The sequence below is a fragment of the Ailuropoda melanoleuca genome, chromosome 5, assembly GCF_002007445.2.
Source record: "Ailuropoda melanoleuca isolate Jingjing chromosome 5, ASM200744v2, whole genome shotgun sequence".
NCBI classification, from domain to species: domain Eukaryota; kingdom Metazoa; phylum Chordata; class Mammalia; order Carnivora; family Ursidae; genus Ailuropoda; species Ailuropoda melanoleuca.
Window position 1 is genome coordinate 130,265,030 of NC_048222.1, and position 21,404 is coordinate 130,286,433.

At 41.6% G+C, this 21,404-nt stretch overlaps 1 protein-coding gene across 1 annotated transcript in view; it reads left to right on the top strand.

The window, feature by feature from the left end:
* The first annotated feature begins 2,049 nt into the window (after window positions 1-2,049).
* Window positions 2,050-21,404, top strand: part of PRDM5 (PR/SET domain 5) — a 189,800-nt gene continuing 170,445 nt past the window's right edge. The window contains exons 1-2 of the mRNA XM_034661743.1: window positions 2,050-2,608; window positions 20,783-20,866. Coding sequence (XP_034517634.1) covers window positions 2,516-2,608; window positions 20,783-20,866 — 177 coding nt within the window. The 5' untranslated portion in view covers window positions 2,050-2,515. The remainder of the gene's footprint in view (window positions 2,609-20,782; window positions 20,867-21,404) is intronic.

Sequence of the window (21,404 nt, forward strand, 5' to 3'; positions counted from 1 at the left end):
CTGTGCCCAAAGAGACACGGCAGAGCGTTTGACTGAAAAGCCAGCGGGGCTTAAGGGCCAAAGCTGAAAGGCTGTGTCTGAAAAAGGACTGAGTGCTCTGGGGAAAATGCCATGGCCACCCTCTGGATTGTGATCTGGTTCCAGCTGGGCTACCTGGACCTGGTCTGGTCTGGCCTGGGTATAGCACTGGCTTAAAGGACCCCAGGGAAACCAATTTAGTCCAGATTCTTTGGGGTACAAGTGAAATTTAGGCATATCATTCATTCACTAGTTTGCAAATCTCCGATTAGCTTCAGAATTGATTTTAATCAAGAAATATTTACTGAACACCTATTATGTGTTTCAAGGCCAACTAATTTCAAATTCCATTCAAATCAACTATTTATTTATTTAAAAGATTGTATTTATTTATTTTAGAGACAGAGGGAGAGGGTGTGCTCATATGCGAGCAGGAGAGGAGCAGAGGGACAAGCAGACCCCATGCTGAGCTCAACTCCAGGCTTGATCTCAAGACCCTGAGATCATGACCTGAGCTGAAACCAAGAGTCCAATGCTTAACTGACTGAGCCACCCAGGTGCCCCAAACTGTATTTATTTATTGATTCATTTCCACCCTACAGAAGATTAGATAGTATCTTCAATGGTGGGTCAAAGGGTTAGAAACTCAGAGAATAATTAAGGCATTGTTCTTCCCACCCCTGACAAAGCTACCTTACATTTTTCAAAAAAAGGATCATTTATTCTATTCTTTAAAATCTCCAAGTATTATTATATGATTTTAATAAAATTCTTCTACTTAAGAAATTAGGAACTATTTTTGTTCCAAGGCTTTTCTTAGTCAAGAAATAGAAATCATTTCCATGGTGTGTGTGTGTGTGTTGCTGAAAACAAGACAACAGGCTCAAAATGGAGTCACTTATGCTAAGCTCCATGTTGCCAAACTGAGATTCAACTTAATTACTTTTGGTTCTTATAGAAATGCAATTTTAAACCAGTCAATCAGGAGTTGCCTGATGAGCACTAGATAGGTAATCTGCCAGATGGATACCTGCCATCGCCTAAAAGAAAGCAACCTTGCAACACCCAATCTGCTTTTTTGTTTATTATAATTTCCTTGTTCTTGCCTCCTTCTGCCTGTAAAAGTCTTTCATTTACTACAGCTCCTAAAGCTGTTTTCTGTTTGCCAGATTGCATGCTGCCCCATTTGTGGATTGTTGAATGCAGTCAATATAATCTTTAAAATTTGCTTAGTTGAATTTATTTTTTAACAATGTGGTCGTTAATGTTGTCAGAATTCCTATTATTATTTTTAATGTTTATAAGCATCACCAAGTGTTTATAGAAACATCAAATGAGTTCCAAAAGAGCTCAGGGTAGAAAATTGTCAAGAATATTAGAGAAATGAATAGAAAGCGCCTAGTTTGTCTTTAAGGAGAAAATACCCTTTTAAAATTTCTTCTGAGCAGTACCAAACTTTATTAAAACCACTAAAACAAGACTTCTGTTGCTTCATTGCTGTGATACAGGATTCTATTGTTGGGGCATTCCCTCCCATCTCCCCCTCCTCTTCTGCTTAGTTCTGAGGATCTATGACTGGTCTGGTGATTTCCAAGCAAGAAAGGACTCAGGAATGGTGTAACTTGGTTAGTGTTAAGAACTTTCTCTGGGTTACAGAGCCATACAAGTACTAGTTTCTACTGGATTTAAATATTAAATTGTTCGCGACAAATTCTGGATTAACTTGAAATGGATTCATTGCAGACTGTGTACACCCCCCTTCTCTGTCCTTTAATCACCACACTTACTGATCCCCTATGAATTCAAATCCCTGAAACAAGCATAAAAAAAAAAGACGATTAACTTAGATGTGAGAAGCACCCAAAGTTCCTAGTCCGCAGGGTCGGTTTTCAGTAGCCCGGCAATAAACATACTTTCAGAGTCTGGAATTCCATAAAATTGTTTTGGAGGATGCCCCCAGCTGTGTCACGGTCATTGCGTTTTGCATCTAAAAAGAGGAAAATTCCCCGACTTGGAGTACTACTAGCTCGGCGGGGCAAAACCCAGAGCTGGACAAGGGTCGGTCAGTAAGTCGCCGCGCCGGGCGCGGGGAGCAGGCGGATCCTCTCCTCGCGCCCGCCTCTGGGTTTGAGGCCCCGAGGTCAGCTCCGCTCCCGGCACCGCGCCCGGCGCGGGTCCGAGCCGCCAACTTCGGGCCAATCAGCGCGCGGCGTCTCTGAGACCGCAGCGCCCCAGCTCGCGCCCCCCGCGCCCCCGCGGCAGCAATGGCAGCAGCGGCCGCGGCGGCTCCGGGCTGAGCCAGACCCGGGACTAGGAGGGGCTGAGCCGCGGGGGATCCTGGAATCGGCGGGGAGGTGGGGATTCTGGGAGGAAAACTCCATTTCCTCCTTCCCCGCCGGCCTCTCCCCTCCATCCCAGCACCCCAAATTTCGATGTGTCGCCGCCCGGGCGCAGAGCGCTGGTGCTGAGCGAGGCGGCGGCGGCCGCGGCCGGGAAAATGCTGGGCATGTACGTGCCGGACAGGTTCTCCCTGAAGTCCTCCCGAGTTCAGGACGGGATGGGGCTCTACACGGCCCGCAGAGTGAGAAAGGTGGGTGACCCGGCGGCAGCCTGCGCGCCCCTGCTCCTGCGGCGCTCAGTGCGACTCCCGGGGTCGCCCCTCCGCCGGCCGGGGGCTCCCCGGGCGTCGCTGCCGTCGCCCTTAGCCGGGGTCGGCCGGGAGTCCCGCGGGAAGGCCGGGGCTGCCGGGGCGGCCTTCCCTGCCCGCGCCTCCCGAGAGGGCTGCGCCACGTAAGTGCCTGCGGGGCGCGCTCCGCTACCGGCCGGTCCAGGGGCGGAACTGCCGCGGGCCGCCCTGCGGCAAGAAGTCTTTCCTTTCCCCTGCAGGAAGTGAGTCCGGATGGAGCCTCCCTCTTCCTCGGTTCGGGGAGTGAGCTGCGTCTTTGCGTTGGCGGAGCCGCGCGTGGGCGGGTGTCTGCTTAGGCGCGCACGCAGCCCCGCCGCCGCTTTTCTTCCTTTAGGGTGAGGAAATGTGGCCAGAAGCGCCTCATTCTCCCTATAGGGATTGGGAGGCGGCGCCCGGAGCTCAGTTCCACACAGGCCTTAGACTCATTCAGACTTGCAGAAGTTCTTTCCCTCCTTCCAAAATGGGTTTTGATCCTGGGAGATGCCAACTGGATAATCTTAGAATCTCTGATCTTTTTTTCTCTGCCTTAGGATTTTCTGTGACTAGATCTCTCCTTCCAGAAATTTAGACGCACATGAGCAAGGCAGGCACATTGCACTGTACCTGCGGGAACGGCCTGGAATGTTGGATGTTGAAAGCAAAGGTCTAGGAGGAGAAATTACTGGAAAATTCCAAACCTTTGGAGTTGATGAGACCTGTGTTACAGCTGTTTCACAGGATATGTAAAATCTGGAATCACGAAGGCAGTGGTGAAGTGTTCAGGGTAGTGAGCCATCGTTTATTGAGCAAATACTTGGGGCCAAGCCAGTACTTGGAACTTGACCTACATTAGTAACCTCACCAGCACAACTCCCTTGAGAACAGTAATCCTCATGTAAGAGATAAAAAACAGAAGTACTGCATGGTTAAATTTCCTGCTGGGTTAGCGAATTAGGCTTCAAATCCATGGCTTCTGGGTCCAAAGCGCATGCTCTTTTCAGATCTATCCCTGCCAGGTACCCCCTTCCCACCCCCCTCCTCCGCTCTCTCCCTACAACGGAGATTTTGAAAAATGGAGGTTTGGGCAAGAGCAGGCTTGTTTAGCAAAGGTATGCTAGCAAGAGGTTCACAGAATGCACCCAGAGACACAAGGATGCCTTTCATCTGGGTATAAATCTCGCTTCACCCTCTCACCCAAAGAGAAGGGGGGGAAAGGGAGCCCCGAAGCACCCTTGACAACATGACCTAAAAGTATCTCCTAGGATAAGACTGGAAGAAGCAAACCCCATATTTACTTTTTCAAATGGGGGTTTAGAAGAATGCTCAAAGGTGAAAACCAGGAATAAACACTCTTTCTGAATTTCAGTTGAACTGAATAGGTGTTTTTGCCAAATAGGTAAATGTCAAAGTCAACATTCTTTCAAAGCAGAAGTTGAAATTCTGCATTTAATCTTTTCTCACAGGATATGAAAATTCCCAAATGGGTTTTTTTTTGAGGGTCTCAGGTTTAAGTGTAATCACTTAAAAATTAAACACAGTTCTTATTTTGTTTATTGTTATTAATAGTTACATATTAAAAAGTTATACAATATTAGAATTATTACATAATCCCTAGTTGTTGCCTTATAATACTATTTAGGTTTTTAGAAACAGCTGACCAATGTATTTTCTTTTGATACTTTTATAAATTCCAACTTATTTTTCTATGTACTTAATTATTTGGAAGGTTTTTATTATTTTTGAGTATAGAATGAACTGCTTCCAAAATCTGCATATTCTGTTTATTATTACAGTACTAAATAGACAACTTTTCCTGCCTCTTGTAATTTCTACATGTAAAACACATAGAGATTTTCAGCCAGATGAAATCTAGAATGCTAATCTATATTTCAGGTGAATATGCAGATGTTTGTATTGAATTCAGATGACACATTATTAGTGATATAATTTAGTTATGATCACAAGATGTTCAGTCATAAGGTCATTGATCATGGACAGGTTCATTGATGCCAGAAATGACCCAGAATTAGGCTTCAGCTCCTTTGCTTTCCAAAGGCCGAGGACCACGCTGAAGCTGAATGGCAGATTTTAACTGAGTGGTCAGGTGAAGCTAAATGCCCATGCATCCTTACCTGTTTGCAGTAGTTTATCGATTCTTAAATATTTTCCAGGTTACCTTTAATGGGTCTGCTGGCCATAAATCAAGGATCAAGGGGCCTGAGAAGACGGTATTTCAGCAGTTAAACTAAAGACCCTGCTTTAAAGTTAAAGTTTTCATATTCTTGGAATATATTTTAAAATGTATCGGGTAATATATATATGTATATGTTGGAAGTTACAAACTTTTGTCACACTTTTATAACACATATTCTCATATAACATTTCGTTTTAAAAAAAACAATTGCAATTCAAGCCATCTATTGATTTCAAATTCAAAGCATCTAATCCAGACTGGTACTGAAGTTGGGGAATCTTTTAGATACTCCATTCCAGCTATATTGATCAGGTCCATTTGAGATTTCCTTTACAATGGGTCCCCTTAATCCTTTTTTACATCCCCCCCCCCCCCCCAGTGATTCCTAGAGTGTGGTCCCTGCAGCAGAATCACCTAATGCTCTGGCTCCACCTTTGCCCTACTAGGTCTTTCCTTGGCAGTTATCTTTTTTTTTTTTTTTGCAGGCCTGCTGCCTCTCTCTCTCTATCCCCCCCCCTTTTTTTCTTTTTGTATAAAGTCTGCATAGTGACAATGAAGTGAGAAGGAAAGGACCTGCTTTCCTTTTCTTCCCATTATGGAAATTAGAGGTTAGATGAGGAGAAGGTCCTCTGGTAGCTATTTCTGTGTAAGCCATGAATTGTTCTTTGAGAAAGAATGGATGAGACTGTTGGAAGGGCCTTGAGTAGAAAAAGGACGCCTGAGTTTCTTCATGGTTATACACGTTGCGATTTGCTAATGATGAGGATAGGTGGACACTTTTGCCTGCTGTGTGCCAGAGCCTGTTCTAAGTGTGTCCTATGTGTTACCTCATGAGCACAGGTTTAATGCTTCAATAAAGATGTGGAATTTTAGATTATAAAGTACAATGCAGATTAAAATTAATATTATTACTTAAAGGTAATACATTAAATATACATACAAAAAAAGTTAAGCAAACAAATACCTTACGACATTGCATTTTTTAATACCGTGACCATTATTCCCCTTCACGGCCAATGAGATTAATCAGTGGATGGTGATGGTTGACATTATGCTTGGAACCCAAAATGTGGAAAGGTGAACCGCATGGTTCCTCCAAGCTCTCAGATTCTGTGATTTTATGGAAAGTGTTAAGGCAGGAGGTACAGAACTACCAGTCTTCCTTCCCTTTGGGTCTGTTGCAGGCAGTTGGTTTTTCTTCCCCTCTGACTTTCAGTCCTTTAGCCATTCATACGTGGCAGGTGCTATGCTAGGCTCTGGGGGTACACAAGTGAGCAAGACAGACGTGTTCTTCGTCCATAAGGAGCTTGTTTTCTTGTGTGGGGAGATAGGCAGTAAGCAAGTAAAAAAGTAAAAATTATCATGAATATTATCACAATAATTTTAGCCTGTTTATCTGGATTGATTTTGCTGGGTGCTACATTAGGTGATGAAATTGCTGAATTAGAGTCATTTTTAGTCTGGTCAGGGAGACAGCAAAGGAAATAGTTTTCATCCGATCTGACTGGTGCAATGGCATTCAAACAAATGAGGTGTGAAACTGTGGGGTAAGAGGTGCTGCATGAGTTCAGAAGGAGAGGAGACCCCCCCCACCCGCTATTGTCATTATAGTAAGAGATGAGAAAATGCGGGGGCGGGGGCTGGAATCAAAGAGGGCTTTATGGAGGAGTGAATTTCTTGGAGTTAGTCAAATTATTATTGTTGAAATATCTTTCTTATTGAGCATTTTAACTTCACACATCTGTTGGTGTGTCACTTCAAGTAATGGCTGGGTGACAGAGACTAAGTGGTGGACCTGTGATACCGATTTCTGTGAGTCTGATCAGATTTTGTGCTCTGAATCCGCTTGGGTGGTGTTGAACAGTTTGTAGGTAGAATTGTTGGGAATAAAACAGAAGCAGTCCTTTAAGGGCTAGTAGCCCTTGTGACAGACTGTATTGCAGATGAAGGAAGTTGCTTAAATATTTCCACTGAGGCACCACCTTGGAGACTGGCAGCCTGAAAGTGTCACACACAATCACCCATAATGCAGTCTGGGTTTTCTGTTTACTATGTACTGTGTATGTTCTCTCATTTTATTGTACGACGGTCTTCGAAGGTTTATTCTTAACCCCATTTTACAGATTGCATACTTGCTGGATCATTATTTTTTTGTCAAAAGTTTTGAAGTTGCCCTTATGCTGACCTGTAAATTTTTTTTTCCTTTCCATTACATTCTTCACTAGCAGGCTAAAGGCATTCTTCACTACCTGATCAGATACGTAGTTATTTTCCTTTATATCTAGAAGTCCTTTAACTTGTATAAGCTTCAGCTGGGTTTGTATTTTTAAAAAGAACCAAAGACTAACAGGAAAGCTGAAGAAAAGCTGAAAAGGAAATAACTAAATATAAATGAAATAAAATTATGTCTCTCCCAGATTTCTGGTCCCCCAGTTCCAGAAGAAGCAGTAAAGAGCATTGCCGAGGCCTGTTTGTACACCAGCTGCAGTGAATTGACCCCGCTGGGGTAGCTCTGTTCCTGGTTCCTTTCCCTCTCAACCTTGTGCTTTTTTGCCCAGGTGGCTGCTAAGTGGCACCTTGTGCCCTTGAACCCTAGGGCAGTGTCCCAATCTAGTTCGCCTTTTTCATGGACAAATGCAGGTTCCTAATTCAAACTTTGTCGGATAAACTGGGATTTTATACACAGCTACTTTTCAGGACATAATATATTGACTGCTGGGGTATGAGTTTCCTGTTACTACTGTAAAAAATTATCACACATTTAGTGGCTTCTGGAGAATATAAGTCTAAAATGAGTGGGCAGAGCTGATTCCTTCTGGAGGCTCTAGAGTCTACCTCCTTGTCTTTTGCGGTTTTCTAGAGGCTGCCCACATTCCTGTGCTCATTCCTTTACCCCATATCATTCTGACCTCTGCTTTTGTGGTCACATTTCCTTCTCTGACTCTGACGCTTCTGGCTTCTCTTGTAAGGACCCTAGTGGTTAGATTGGCCCAACTCAGGTAATTCAGGGTAATCTCCCCATCTCAAGATCCTTAACATAATTACATCTGCGCAGTCTCTTTTTATCATCAGGTAAGGTAACATACAGATTCTGGGGATGAGGATGTGAACATTTTTGGTGGGCCATTATTATCCTACCTGGGCTCCAAAGTATAATTCTTCCTTGCCTAGATTATGTGGAACATTTTACAATGACTAACGGGTGAGTCCTTCCCCACATACTGGTCCTGATAAAAAGCACCCATCGCAAAGCTACCACGTTGACGAATATTCTGCCTCATTTTCAGTATTGATTCTGGAGAAGATCTTCAGAGTTCTCATTCATGCAATAAAACCTGAATGAGTGGTTCCCTTATAACGAGGAGGAAAAGGTATATTTATAGAAGTAGAAAAAGAACTTCAGAAGTAATGGAATTTACCCGTTTTTGTTTTACAAGTGATGACACCAAAGCCCAGAAAAACTTCACATGGGGCCTTGCAGCTAACAGCTACCTCTCAAGGTCCTTTCTTCCATAATGCCAGCTCCCTCTCTTTCAAATCAAGGCGAACACCTTGGTTTTCTTTGAGGAATTTGAAGTAAAGACATTTAGTGAGGTCAAATCCCAAGTGAAAAATACCTGAAAGAAAGGTTCAAATCTGAGTTTATGAAAAGAAAATAAGCCGGTGGGGGGGGGGCAAGTTGTATAGGGTTAGAAAAACATGTGGGAAAGAGGTACCCTGTAAAGAAAATTAAGTAAAAGCATAGAAGAAAAATCACCATGCATAGATGTTAATATAAGGAGACTGGATTTTGTGGAATAAAGTGTTTTGTTGATCAGCTTGGAAGGTGAATCTGGTAAAGAAACAATGGATCTTTATGCTAGGGCTAAAATTCTGCCAGTGAATGTTTGCTTAGATTTCCTGGTGTCTGATGATAACTAATCTGGAAACATAATCCGTGGGAAAATCATCACCATGATGCCTGCCATATGTGCTATCTCTTTTTTATGTTTACACATTTACACGCTAGGATAGTGACTCAGTGCAGCTTTGTATTTCCTGGTGTTATTACAGATTTTAAAATGTGTAACTAATCCACTTAAACTGAGGCTTTCTCAGAAACTTCATATTTTGCTTATTTGTGTGTGATAATAATAGTGACAGTTAATTTTTTCAACAAATATTTACTGAGCATCTGAAGTTGTTAGGCACTGGGCTAGTTGCTAGTGACAGAAGGGTGAATGACTGAGACCACAGTCTCTGAATGCATCCCACAGTTCACATGGAAATCCTACAACAAGCCTGCAGGGTGGCCATTATTATCCTTGTTTTATAGATGAGGGGACTGATTTTGAGGAAGGTTATGTCAGTAATAAGTGGATTAAACAGAATTTGAACTCAGATCATTCCATATATCCTTCTCACTGAAAAAAGAAAATTTTTTTCTCTATACTGATAAAGTGCTGTGTCCATGCTCATATAATGCAATACGGGCACACATCCACTCACACACTTTAAAAAAATTATTTTACAAAAATGAGAGAAGAGTGAACTCATTTCATCATCAAGCATTTCTCATTTAACGGTATCTTATGGGAATCCCTTCAAATCATCTACTTTGCCTGTAGTTTATTACTTTTAATGACTGAATATATTTTATGCTGTCAGCATACCACAATTTCCATTTATTCAGATCATGTTTTACACAGTTATTTAAGATTTATCTTCATGACAAAATCTGTACTGGCCATTATGACTATAGTCGCAAGCAAAAGAGAAATTATGGCTCTTGTGGAGCTTGTATTTTACTGAGAAGAGACAGAAGTTAAACAATGACCATGTCGGATAAATTTTACACTACCTTCCACTGTGATAAGTGCTTCGGAAAAAAAAAGTAGAGCCAGGTATGGAAGATTTGGCAGAGTGCGGGGATAGGGTGTGGGGGTGTTATTATAAATAGGTGGTCCAGTGAGTCCTCACTAAGCAAGGGGGGTTTGGGTCGTGACTTACAGGATGGGAGGAAAGTTAACTTCTAGGGGAAAAGCATTCTAGGCAGCAGCTAGAGTGAAGGCTCTAAGATGGGAGTTTGTTTGCTGTCCCAGGACAAGGAGGCCAATGAGGTTGGAAGGGAGTGAGCAGTGGCTGAGTAGGGGAGGAGGTCAGAGAGTCAGTGAAGGGAAGTGTACTGAGAGCCACATTTCTTTCTTTCAGGCCATTGTAAATTGTCGACGTGACGTTCCTTTGAGTGAAACAGGGAGCCGCTGCAGGGTTTTGAGCAGAGGAGTGACGTGATCTGACTTGAGTGTATCAAGGGTCGGCCGCCGGGCAAGTGTGTAACCTGGAAGACTTGTTAGGATTCTGTTGCAATGATCCAGCTGAGAGAAGATGGTGGCTTAGACCAAGATGGTGGCAGTGTGGTGAGTTTAGTTTGAAGATGGCAGTGACAGAATACGCTGATGAGTATGGAGGAGAGAAAGGGAAGGATCGACGATGAGTCCAAGGATTTTAGCCTGAGAAATTGGAAGGCCTGGCTTGTCTGTCGTCAACAACTGAGATTGGGATAGATTGTGGGTGGAGCAGGCTTGAAGGGGGAGGATTAGGAACTCAGAGGAAGGCAAGTTGATTTTGAAGTTTCTGTTAGACAACAGACAGAGATGTCAGAGAGGAGGTGAGATATATTTGTATATTTTTATAATATAAAATAAAGCCCGGGAGAGGGCTCCTATTCCTTACCCAATGGTAGAAACCCTCTTATGGTTATGGCGGACGTTCCTGAGCCTGTGTTACTTCCTGTCTTTCTTCTAGCAGCAGTGGGTCTTTATTCGTGTTCCGGGGATGACAGTGTGCTACTTTTCTGGCAGTGGCTCAAGGCTTCTCCTCGTTTGGAAGAAAGGTCAGGGCAGGAGGTGTGGGGTATTGTGCCATTCTTGCAGGAGCTGCTGTTCCCCTCTTGCATGCCTGCAACACCGAGGCGTCTCTCTGTTCTCCTGTCTGTGCCCCAGTCTTTCGTGTATGGGAGACTCTTCCTTGGAGAAGACTGCCAGTGTGCGTGAACTCCCCTTAGGTCTGGGGCTTCCACGGGCTCTATACATTCAGGCCGTCTCACATGCATCCTTTGGCAGACCACTAAAATGTCAGTTGATTTCTTACCTGCTCCCGTGGTGGCTGGCCGCTGTTCCTTCTGTCATCTGCCTCAGCTAAGCTAGTGCTCTCCTCAAGAAAAGTTACGGTTTTGTAGTTTGTTGGCCTTTTGTATTATTAGGGTAGGAGTGATACTCTTTTTAAATTCTTGGTGGATATTTAACTTAAAAAGTTTTAAAATTAATGGCACTTATTTTTATTTTTTTTAAAGATTTATTATTATTATTTTTTTTTTTTGAGAGAGAAAGCATGAGCTGGAGGGACAGAGGGAGAGGGAGAGGGAGAGAGAATCTCAGGCTGACTCTGCACTGAACATGGAGACCAACATGGGCCTCGATCCCATGATCCTGAGATTATGACCTGAGCCAAAATCAAGAGTTGGAGGCTTACCCAGCTGTGCCACCCAGGCGCCCCTAAAATTAATGGCATTTAAAAAATATTCTTACGTTTATTTTTATTTTGTTTTATTTCATTTCAAATTTTTATTTGAATTCTTGTTAACATATGATAAAATTGGTTTCAGGTATAGAATTTAGTAATTCATCACTTATACCCAGTGCTGAACACATGTGCCCTCCTTAACACCCATCACCCATTTAGCCTCTCTGCTGCCCACCTCCCTCCATCAGCCCTCAGTTTGTTCTCAATAGTTAAGAGTCTTTTATGGTTTGCTTCTCTTTCTTTTTTTTCCTTTCCCCTATGTTCATCTGTTTTGTTTCTTACATTCCACATGAGTGAAATCATATGATATTTGTCTTTCTCTGACTGACTTATTTTGCTTAGCATAATACCTTCTAGTTCCATCCATGTTGTTGCAAATGGCAAGACTTTGTTCTTTTTGATGATGGAGTAATGGTCTGTACCACATCTTCTTTATCCATTCATCAGTCGATGGAAATTTGGGCTTTTTCCATAGTTTGGCTATCGTTGATAAGGGTGCTATAAATATTGGGGTGCATGTGCCCCTTTGAATGTAGAAAACCCAAAAGACTCCACTTATTATTTTTATTACTTAATAAATTAATCACCCACTTTACGGGGCGCCTGGGTGGCTCAGTCGTTAAGCGTCTGCCTTCGGCTTAGGGCGTGATCCCAGCATTCTGGGATCAAGCCCTGCATCAGGCTCCTCCGATGGTAGCCTGCTTCTTCTCCCACTTCCCCTGCTTGTGTTCCCTCTATCGCTGGCTGTCTCTTTCTCTGTCAAATAAATAAATAAAATCTTTGAAAAAAAAGAAAAAAAATAAAATCACCCACTTTAGTTCTTCATGGATATATAGTATACATATGTATTATGTATATAATACATATATATTTTTTTGGTGAAAAGTTTGTTAATTTTTCAATTATTTTGATAAAATATAGATAGCCTAAAACTGGCCATTTTAAGCACTTTTTATTGAAATATAATTAACATACAATGTTATATTAGTTTTAGGTATACAACATGTTGATTCAACAATTCTGTACATTACTCAGTACTCACCACAATAAGTGTAGTCACTGTCAGTCACCGTACAATATTATTGACTGTATTCCCATGCTGTACTTTCTATCTTCATGACTTATTTTATAACTGAAAGTTTGGGCATATTTAGTATTTTTATACTTCTGTTTTCTCATTCTTATATCATCTTCATAAATATATTTTTATTACTATATAATGTTCTGCCTTATTTTGTTTAGTGCATTCAGCAGTTAAACTTAATTCTTGTTTGATGTTGACACTATTGCCTTTCTATGTATCTCTGTGTCTTCTCACGTAAATTCACTTTTTATCATTTTCTTTTATATTTTATAATCATGTAGCTAGATTATATTTCCTAATGTGGTATTACCGTCTCTCATTTAATAAGAGAATTTAACTTGACCTTCTTATTTAGCGTAATGACTGATATAGCTGATTTCATTCTGGTCATCTTTCTTTGTGCTTATTACTTATTTTATCTTGTAACTTATTTTTAAATTTTCCTTATTTTGCTGTTTGTTCAAGTCACTGTTCATTCTTTTCTCCCCTCTGATCACTTTGTTAGTTCTACTCTTTTTCTTTAGTGATTTACTCACTCTTTCCCTCTTTCATAATCAATAGGGTATCATTTCATCCGATAGCTAGAGCTCAACTATTTTCCCACAAAAACACACAATTTCTTCTATAAGATGTTCCATTTCCTTCTTTCTTCCCTCTTCTCCTTCCCTCCCCTGCTGCCACACCATGCTGTGCAACTTTTGGGATGCTTTTGCCTTCCTGCTGGCTTTCCCCAACAATCCTTAAGTTCCATGAAATGGTGTGTTACTTAATAGAATTTCTTTTAAAAGTGTGTCCCTCTTGTTTTAAGAGTTGTTAGTTACCCTATATAGTCTACACACCCTATTAATTGTCATTAATTTTGTGTGTATATACACCAGCTACTCATTTTCTTTTGCCATCTTCTGTCCCCTGTTCTGATTCATTTGTTTAGTTAGTGACTTTCTGTGATTCTTTTTCTCATCATCATGTGGATAATATTGTCTCGGAATCTGTGTATATCATCAAGTAGCTCTCCTTCCACCTGACTGTAAAGGACTTCCTGACTGGGTAAGTGATTTTCAGGTTAGTCTATTTCTCTTTCAGCTCATTCTCTAAAAATATTCAGTTGGGAAATCATGCTCCCCCCCCGCCCACTCTTAAAAGAGTGTGTTTGTGCGCGTGTGTGTGTGAGTGTGTGTGTGTGTGTGTTTGAGTGCTCTACTTGAATCTCTAAATTTCCTTACGTAGTTGAGGTATTCCTTTTAGTTAAAGTATTCTGTCTCCTGTAGGAGTTCTATTTTGCAGAGTATGGTTCTCATTTTTCTGCCTGATCTTTCTCTCTCAGGTGGCTGGGCCCCTTTGTATATAGGCAATCTGCCTTGGTGGTTATATCGAAGCCCAAGACTGTTCCTCGGCTGTCTGGGCTGTCTGGTCTCCTTGTACTTTCCTGGACTCCAAGCATGGAAAAGACTGTGGGCTGTGGCCCCCTCCCCCATCTCTGACTTTCAAAATGTTCTCTGCCTTCCCTAGTTTCCAGTCCTCAGTACTGGCTCTTCTGCTATTTTCCAGTTTATTACTTAGTCCACTGGAGAAAATGCTTCACACTTGTTCTTTGCCAAAACCTAAGGCTTCACTTACGTTCGGTTTGCCGTACACACCAGTAGCAGTTGTTTTGCTCAAGAGAAGCAAGTAACTTAGGGTTGGGGTTAACAGGAAGGTGCTATATCCATATACCCAGCATCTCTTCTTCCTCACAATTCTCCTGCATTTCCCATTTCATATTTATTTTATAAGGGACTCCTTTCATACAGAATGATTCTGTAATGTCTTGGGCACTAGTGCATTTCTTTTCCTTGACATTTGCTATCTCAGCTGAGAGTAATAGAGACAACTCCAGTAATCTAAACCTTGGGGATTATGTTCTCCCTATAACAAGAAGTTGGCATATAGGCATTTACTGCTATCAGTTCAGTGGCTTAAGATGTTGGGGTGGAAGTCTGCATTCTCTTGGCCTCCAGATGGCTGCTTTAGCTCCAGCTCTCATGCTTTTATTCCAGCTCTCATGCTTTTATTCCAGGTGGGGAGAAAGAGGAAATAACCGAGGCCCTAGGGTGTACTTGCCAGCTGATGTAGTCCTCCTGTTAAGAGCCTTTGTGGTAGGTTCATATAATGATTTCTGCTTGCATGTTGTTAGCTCTCTTCCCTATTTAAGTGGGAAGCTGGTAAATGTTTTTCTACCTACATGCATTATTACTCTCAACAAGGTCAGCATTCCAGTACTAAGGAGTATGGATATAGCATATAATGAGGCAATTTGTCTCTGCCCCAACAGTAATAGTAGGGAAAGAAGATTGGATATTTTTCATACTGAACTGTTTAGAAACACACTTTGTTGAAGGCCTACTTGTACTTTGAGAGCAACACATGGACCGTAGTTTAACATTGAAATATAATTATGTTCTAAGTGGGCCCTTAGACTCCTTCTGTGAAAAATGATCATTATTTCACACATATGAATGATTCAACTGCAGACTGATTCACTTCAATATAATTTATTTCATTTATATGTATATATTTTTTTATTCGCTGAGCCAGTTCGAAGTAAATTGTAGACATTATGACAATTTTTCCCTCAGTATTTCTGTATGAGGACATTCCCCTAAATAGCCATAATATCATTTTAACATCCAACAAAAATAACAGTGATTTCCTAACGTCTTCTAATTCCAGCCCATATTCACACTCCAATTGCCTCCAAAATGTTTTTATAGCTGTTTGTTTTTTGAACCAGGAGCAAATCAGAGACCACCTATTACATTTGGTTATGTCTATCAAATCTGTTCACTGTCTCCCTTTTCCTGTTCCCCTTCTTAATAACTGACTTTCTGAGGAGATCAGGCTAATTGTGGAGTATCTCACAGTCTGGATTTATCTGATTGTTTTCCCAGGGCTTTGTGTAATGTGTTTCTCTATCTTCTATATTTCTTCAAATCTGGAAGTTAGGTATAGATTATTTTACTATTTTTTTTTTAATGCACTGACATTGTATACTAACCACTTCTTCCTACCCTCAGGATACTTTTTACATTGCAATAAAGAGTGCAGTGTGAGCTGTGGGCATCACAGGAAGCATCCACTTCCCTCTCATAGGTGTTTTATCCCTGTGCTCTCTTTCTAGGTAGCACGGGTCTCCCCAGGTGCTGGATGAGAGACAGGACAAGGGGGAAGAGGTCTGCGCATGTTCACTGCCCTTTTGCCTGTGCAGGTGGCTGGAGAGTTCTGCAAACATCCTCTCACGTTCCTATGACAGACACTGGGGAATGAGCGGCTGGAATGGTTTACCTCAGACTGCATTATAGCAGGGGTATATAATGTCTGGTTTTCCCCACTGTTAGTAATGCCAACACGGGGGAAACATGATTTTTCCAGTTAAAAGGGAGCTTGTGCTTAAACCAGTAATCTGAGCTGATACTGGATGAATATCTATTTCACTATCAGCCTTTTACCTAATGGTCTTAACATCCATGGATCACCCTTGTCTGAATCAGTTCCATTTTTAGGGATTTCAAAATGGTGCTTTCATTCAAATAAGTAGTGCTTCTTTATGATAAATTAGCATTCCTCTGTAAAGAAGAGCTTTCCCTCTATTGGTTGTTGTCTGGTTCTCTTGATCTAGGGTATTATTGAAAAGGTAGGGCAAAATGGTAGTTCTTTCCCTCTACTGACTTTTAAAAAAAGATCTTATTTATTTGAGAGAGAGAGAGAGCATGGGGTTGGGAATGGGCTGAGGGAGAGGGAGAAACAGGCTCTCCACTGAACAGGGAACCCAGGGTGGAACTCCATCCCAGGGCCCTGGGATCCTGACCTGAGCCCAAGACAGGTGCTCAACCAACTGCTACCTGGCGCCCCTTTCCCTCTACTAATTTTAACAAGTTGTTACCCTCCAGTGATGGCAAATGAGGTTTAAATTTTTTTCTCCTTCTTGTACAATCATTAAGAATTAATGTGTTTATGTATTAATGTATTTCAGTCACTTACCGTTTTGTTCTCTTTGATTCTCAAATTGTTCCAAATTGGGCCTGTGGAAGCTCTTTCTAACAGAATTTAAGAGCTGGCAGGAATCTTAGAAATCAGGTACTCCAAATCCCTAAGTTTTATAGGTGAGGAAACTAAGGCTCAGAAGTTTGTGACATCCTGCTGTGTCACAGCTAATCAACGGCAGAGCAGGGATTAGGATCCAGATCTCTCTCTCTCTTTTTTTTTTTTAAAGATTTATTTATTTATTTATTAAGATTTATTTATTTATTTATTAGAGAGAGACAGCCAGCGAGAGAGGGAACACAAGCAGGGGGAGTGGGAGAGGAAGAAGCAGGCTCCTAGTGGAGGAGCCTGATGTGGGGCTCGATCCCGGAACGCCGGGATCACGCCCTGAGCTGAAGGCGGACGCTTAACGACTGCGCCACCCAGGCGCCCCAGGATCCAGATCTCTTGAAGCCTCAGCTAGTGCTTTCCCCACTGTTCTAAGAGAGAGATCTATGGTAAATCTTGTTTTCAACTTCTGGCTAATATTAAGCGAAATGAGAGAAAATGGCCCATGTTTATAATCACTCATTTTTTGTTCATTAAAAGTTATTGTCTGGTCCAGTGGGTGGCCAATTGAATAGATTAATTATTTGCTTGTTTAGAAATAGCAGAGAAGCACCATGGCAGGCTGGGCATTGGGCCAGTCTGAGAGGTGAGTTTGCCTTGAACGGTTTGCTGTCTACAGGTTGAATTTGTCTTGAAGTCACACTTTATTTGACCTGCAGAGTTTTGAAAGCTTGGAATTCATCGCCAACAGAGAAAAGTAGCGATTTCACGTACACATTTGAGTTGTCAGCTTCTCTGAAATACTTGCAGATATCTAGCAACATTAGGTCCCATTGTGATATACTAACTTCAGCTTCAGTAGAAAAGCTTAAGTGGGCCTGCCCTTCCGGCTTGCCTCTCAGTCCCTGCCTAATGTGTCCTTTACATGTTTGCTGTTGGATGACAGATGTTGTGCTGCTTTCCTGCCTGACCATGTAAGCATTTGATATAGTGACCCCTTAGATAACTTGACGTAAAGAATTCTAGGAAAATTCTTGCAATGAAGGTAGTGTCAATAATGTAGGCACACACGAACATCAAGCAAATAGTACAGCTGACGGTTTTCCTGCTGCTAATAGGAGATTTTCAGCAGCTTAATCACAGAGAGTAAAACCAATGATGTCAGCCAAAAATTTTTTCAAGAAGATAGTTGGGAATATTGGTTTTCTTTCTGTCATTAGTTGTAAACCTCACCTTGGGTGTTAATTATGCTAATGCATATGTATATATAATTTTTATTATAATGAATCATATGAAAAATATTCATTTTGTAGGTTGAAAATGATCAGATATTGGTAATTTCTTTTTTTTTTTTTTTTAAAAGATTTTATTTATTTATTTGATAGAGATAGAGACAGCCAGCGAGAGAGGGAACACAAGCAGGGGGAGTGGGAGAGGAAGAAGCAGGCTCATAGCAGAAGAGCCTGACGTGGGGCTCGATCCCATAACACCGGGATCACGCCCTGAGCCAAAGGCAGACGCTTAACCGCTTGTGCCACCCAGGCGCCCCTATAGTTTAGTTTTATGTGTGTGTTTCTATGTGTACATGTGAATATGCCAAGCTGAGATGCAAACTTTATTTCTTACTGTGGGTTGAAGAAAAAAGTTGAAAGCAATTTTATTCTAGTTTGGTATTTTGAGTTTATGATAGAGTGCTTGCTCACTCTTACTAGTGAGGCTTTAAAATCTGAGTCCTGATTCTTATTTTGAATTTTCAAATCTGTAATTCTTTTATTAATCTCACTAGACATTGCAACCAAGCAATCTTTTTAACTGATTCCAGTGCATTTATATGGGTTTCCATACCTCCTCTTCAGTCCTTTGAACACTGCTGAATTGATTGATTCATTTTTTTCCCCCTCCCAGTTTGTACTGCAGAGACAAACTGACTGGCATGGGTAGATCAGTTGCATTGGAAAGCATGTACTTAGATTACTGCCTCCTGCAATGACTGATAAACACTAAATATGTGGCTGTGAAAAGATGAACTATATGCATTAGTACCAAATCCTCAAATTTATTACCAAAAACACACCTTATTTTTTGGTCTGCCTTCCAGATTGGCTTTAACAGCAGTCCATCAGTTTCTTCACTCAGTTCAAGAGTCCGTGTGTTGAGTGACTACTATGAGCAAGGCGTGGCCCACAGAGTTACTAAAGGTTGTAGTCGATGGAAAGTGAGAAGAGAGGGGTGAGCTGCCTGGGCACTGGGTCATACAGTCGTGAGGGTTTTGAGTGGTGGGTGGCATGGTGAAGCAGACCGTGCCTGAGCAGAACAGACCACTGCTTCCTAAGCTCTTCTCTAATCTTTGCTGGGTCGTTGACCTTAATCGAGCAAGTTGTTTAAACTGTTCGATTCTCCGTGTCCTTCATTGTTAAATGGGGAAATTCTCACATAGGGTTATTTGGAGTATGACCCGCAGTAGTTCAGTATATATTAATTACCCTCCCCTCTTCTTTCATTTCTTTTTTTTTTTTTAAAGATTTTATTATTTATTTATTTAGTGAGAGAGAGTGCATGCACAGGGGTGGGGGGGAGGGGACAAACAGTGTGGGGAGGGAGAGGGAAAGAATCTCAAGCTGACTCCACTCTGAGTGTGGAGCCTGACCCAGGGCTCTGTCTTACCACCCTGGGATCATGACCTGAGCCTAAATGGAGAGTCCGATGCTTCAGCCAACTGGGCCACCCAGACGCTTCACTTCTTTCATTTCTTATACAGCTTTTCGTAACTGCCATTAAATACTGGTAAGGTCCCATGTTGAGGTGAAAAAATGATTTCTTTTTCAAGGAAGGCATCTTTGGGGCCTTGGGAGCTGCCTGAGTAGTGAAGTGGCTAGTGAGGCATGACGGGGAGAGGAGGCAGAGCTGGCTTCTAGCCTCTGCAATTCGCTTGCTAAACGTTGTGTCAAGAACTCTGTGCTAGTATAAAGAGCAGTCTTCCTGTTTCTTTGATGTGCTTGTGCCAGGGTTATTTATGGTGCTAATCTCGATCTGAGGACCCTCTGTAGCTATTTTTTTGTCCCTAAATTAACATTAAGGAATAGGCCTTTGGATACAGCTGTTTTTTTCTAGCTTTTCAGGACCTCTTCTCTTTATTTGTCAAATGAGGGGTGGGGTGAGTTAGCTGTAATTCCTTTAAGCTTTAACATGTTACTATTTACAGGAGTTGGGTTTTCTGTTGTTCATTAAGTAATTTGTATTCCTCAAAACATTGCCTTGGTTGGTGGTGGTTTTTCCCTCCAACAATGTTTATCAGAGTTCCCCTGCAGATGTTGTTGGAGTTTTCTTCCTTTGAGGAGGGGAAGGGTTCCCCTGAACACTAGACACAGGGAGGTTGGAGGACTCTCACAAAGGCACACGTGGCTCTGTGTCCTCCTGCACACGTTTTACAGACAGGCCTGGCTGGACAGACCCAACCCTGCTCCCTGGCTCTCCAGTCTCTGCTTTGGTCACCTTAGTTGAGAAAACAGTGGAACCTGCCTCACAAGTAACTGCAAGAGCCAGCCATCTGTGCTTCTCACCTGGAAGCTTGTCAGAATGCAGGTCCCCATGCCCCACTCCCAGGGTTTCTGATTTTAATAAGCCCAGGATTCTGAATTTGAAACCAATGTCCTTGTTGATTCTCATGCCAGGTGGGCTCTAAGGCCTGCACTTTGAGAAACTGGTTTATAGTGTGCTGCCTTGGCTGTTGGAAAGATTGGCAGGGGAGTTTAAACTTTATTTATGAATGCTCTTCCTCTGAGAATGGCAAACCTGCTTCTTTCTTGTTCATAATTGGGATGAATTTATGATTTTTATGGAAACCAGGTGATTTTCTGCCTGGTGGGCTTGTCTCTCAAGTCAGGCAAAACTCAATGCTTGTCATTTTAAGACCACTTGCCAGAGGCCTTGTCAGAATTTGAATGTTATGCAATTTAACCCTTTTATGTTGGCTCCTGTATTGTGGATTCAGGCTCTTAAGCTAAAAACAGATTAAGTTGGATTTTAAATATGTAAATATTTTGTGTTGTGTAAATTAGATAATACTTTAAATGTGTCTCACCCATTGGGCATGAAGGTTTGGAGAAAAAAAATTTCCTGAAAAAGAAATAAGTTTATTTTTGTAACTTGATTATTGCACTAACCCCCTTTCAATGTAATCATCACTACTCAGGGTGAAAAGTTTGGACCGTTCGCTGGAGAGAAGAGAATGCCTGAAGACTTGGATGAAAATATGGATTACAGGTTGATGTGGGAGGTGAGGATGTCATTGTTATTTTAAATATTTAATGTTTTTCTTTATACTATTTAGTACGTTTACAAGGCTGTTAATATGTATTGATTCCAGTCGACTGTTTAAACGCTGGAATGTTTCAGTTTTAAGGGACCTGAGTAACTTGAAAGTTTAGCATTAAAAAAATACTGTTGAAATATTTTGCTAGTTAATTCTTCTAGAGCTCTGAAGTTCATCATTGAAAGGGAGTTTTCCATGCATAAGGATGTTTGGATTTTAAAATAAGAGTGTTCTTGTACTGGATTAAGAATTCAATTTCGGTAATTGAAATTATACTTTTCCTTTAACTTTTATTTCCCAATTGTAGTTCTGATTTCTTAGAAACAGTTCTGAGCTCCTTGTTGGAATGAAAATACCACTTTAAAATGTACCTTACCTATATTTCAAGAAACTGTGACTTTGTAAACAGTCTTTTGCGATCTGAAATTTCCCTAATGCAGGGATCTGTATATGCAAATGTGCATCTGTCTGAGAATTTTCATCCTAGTTTATGCCAAGTATA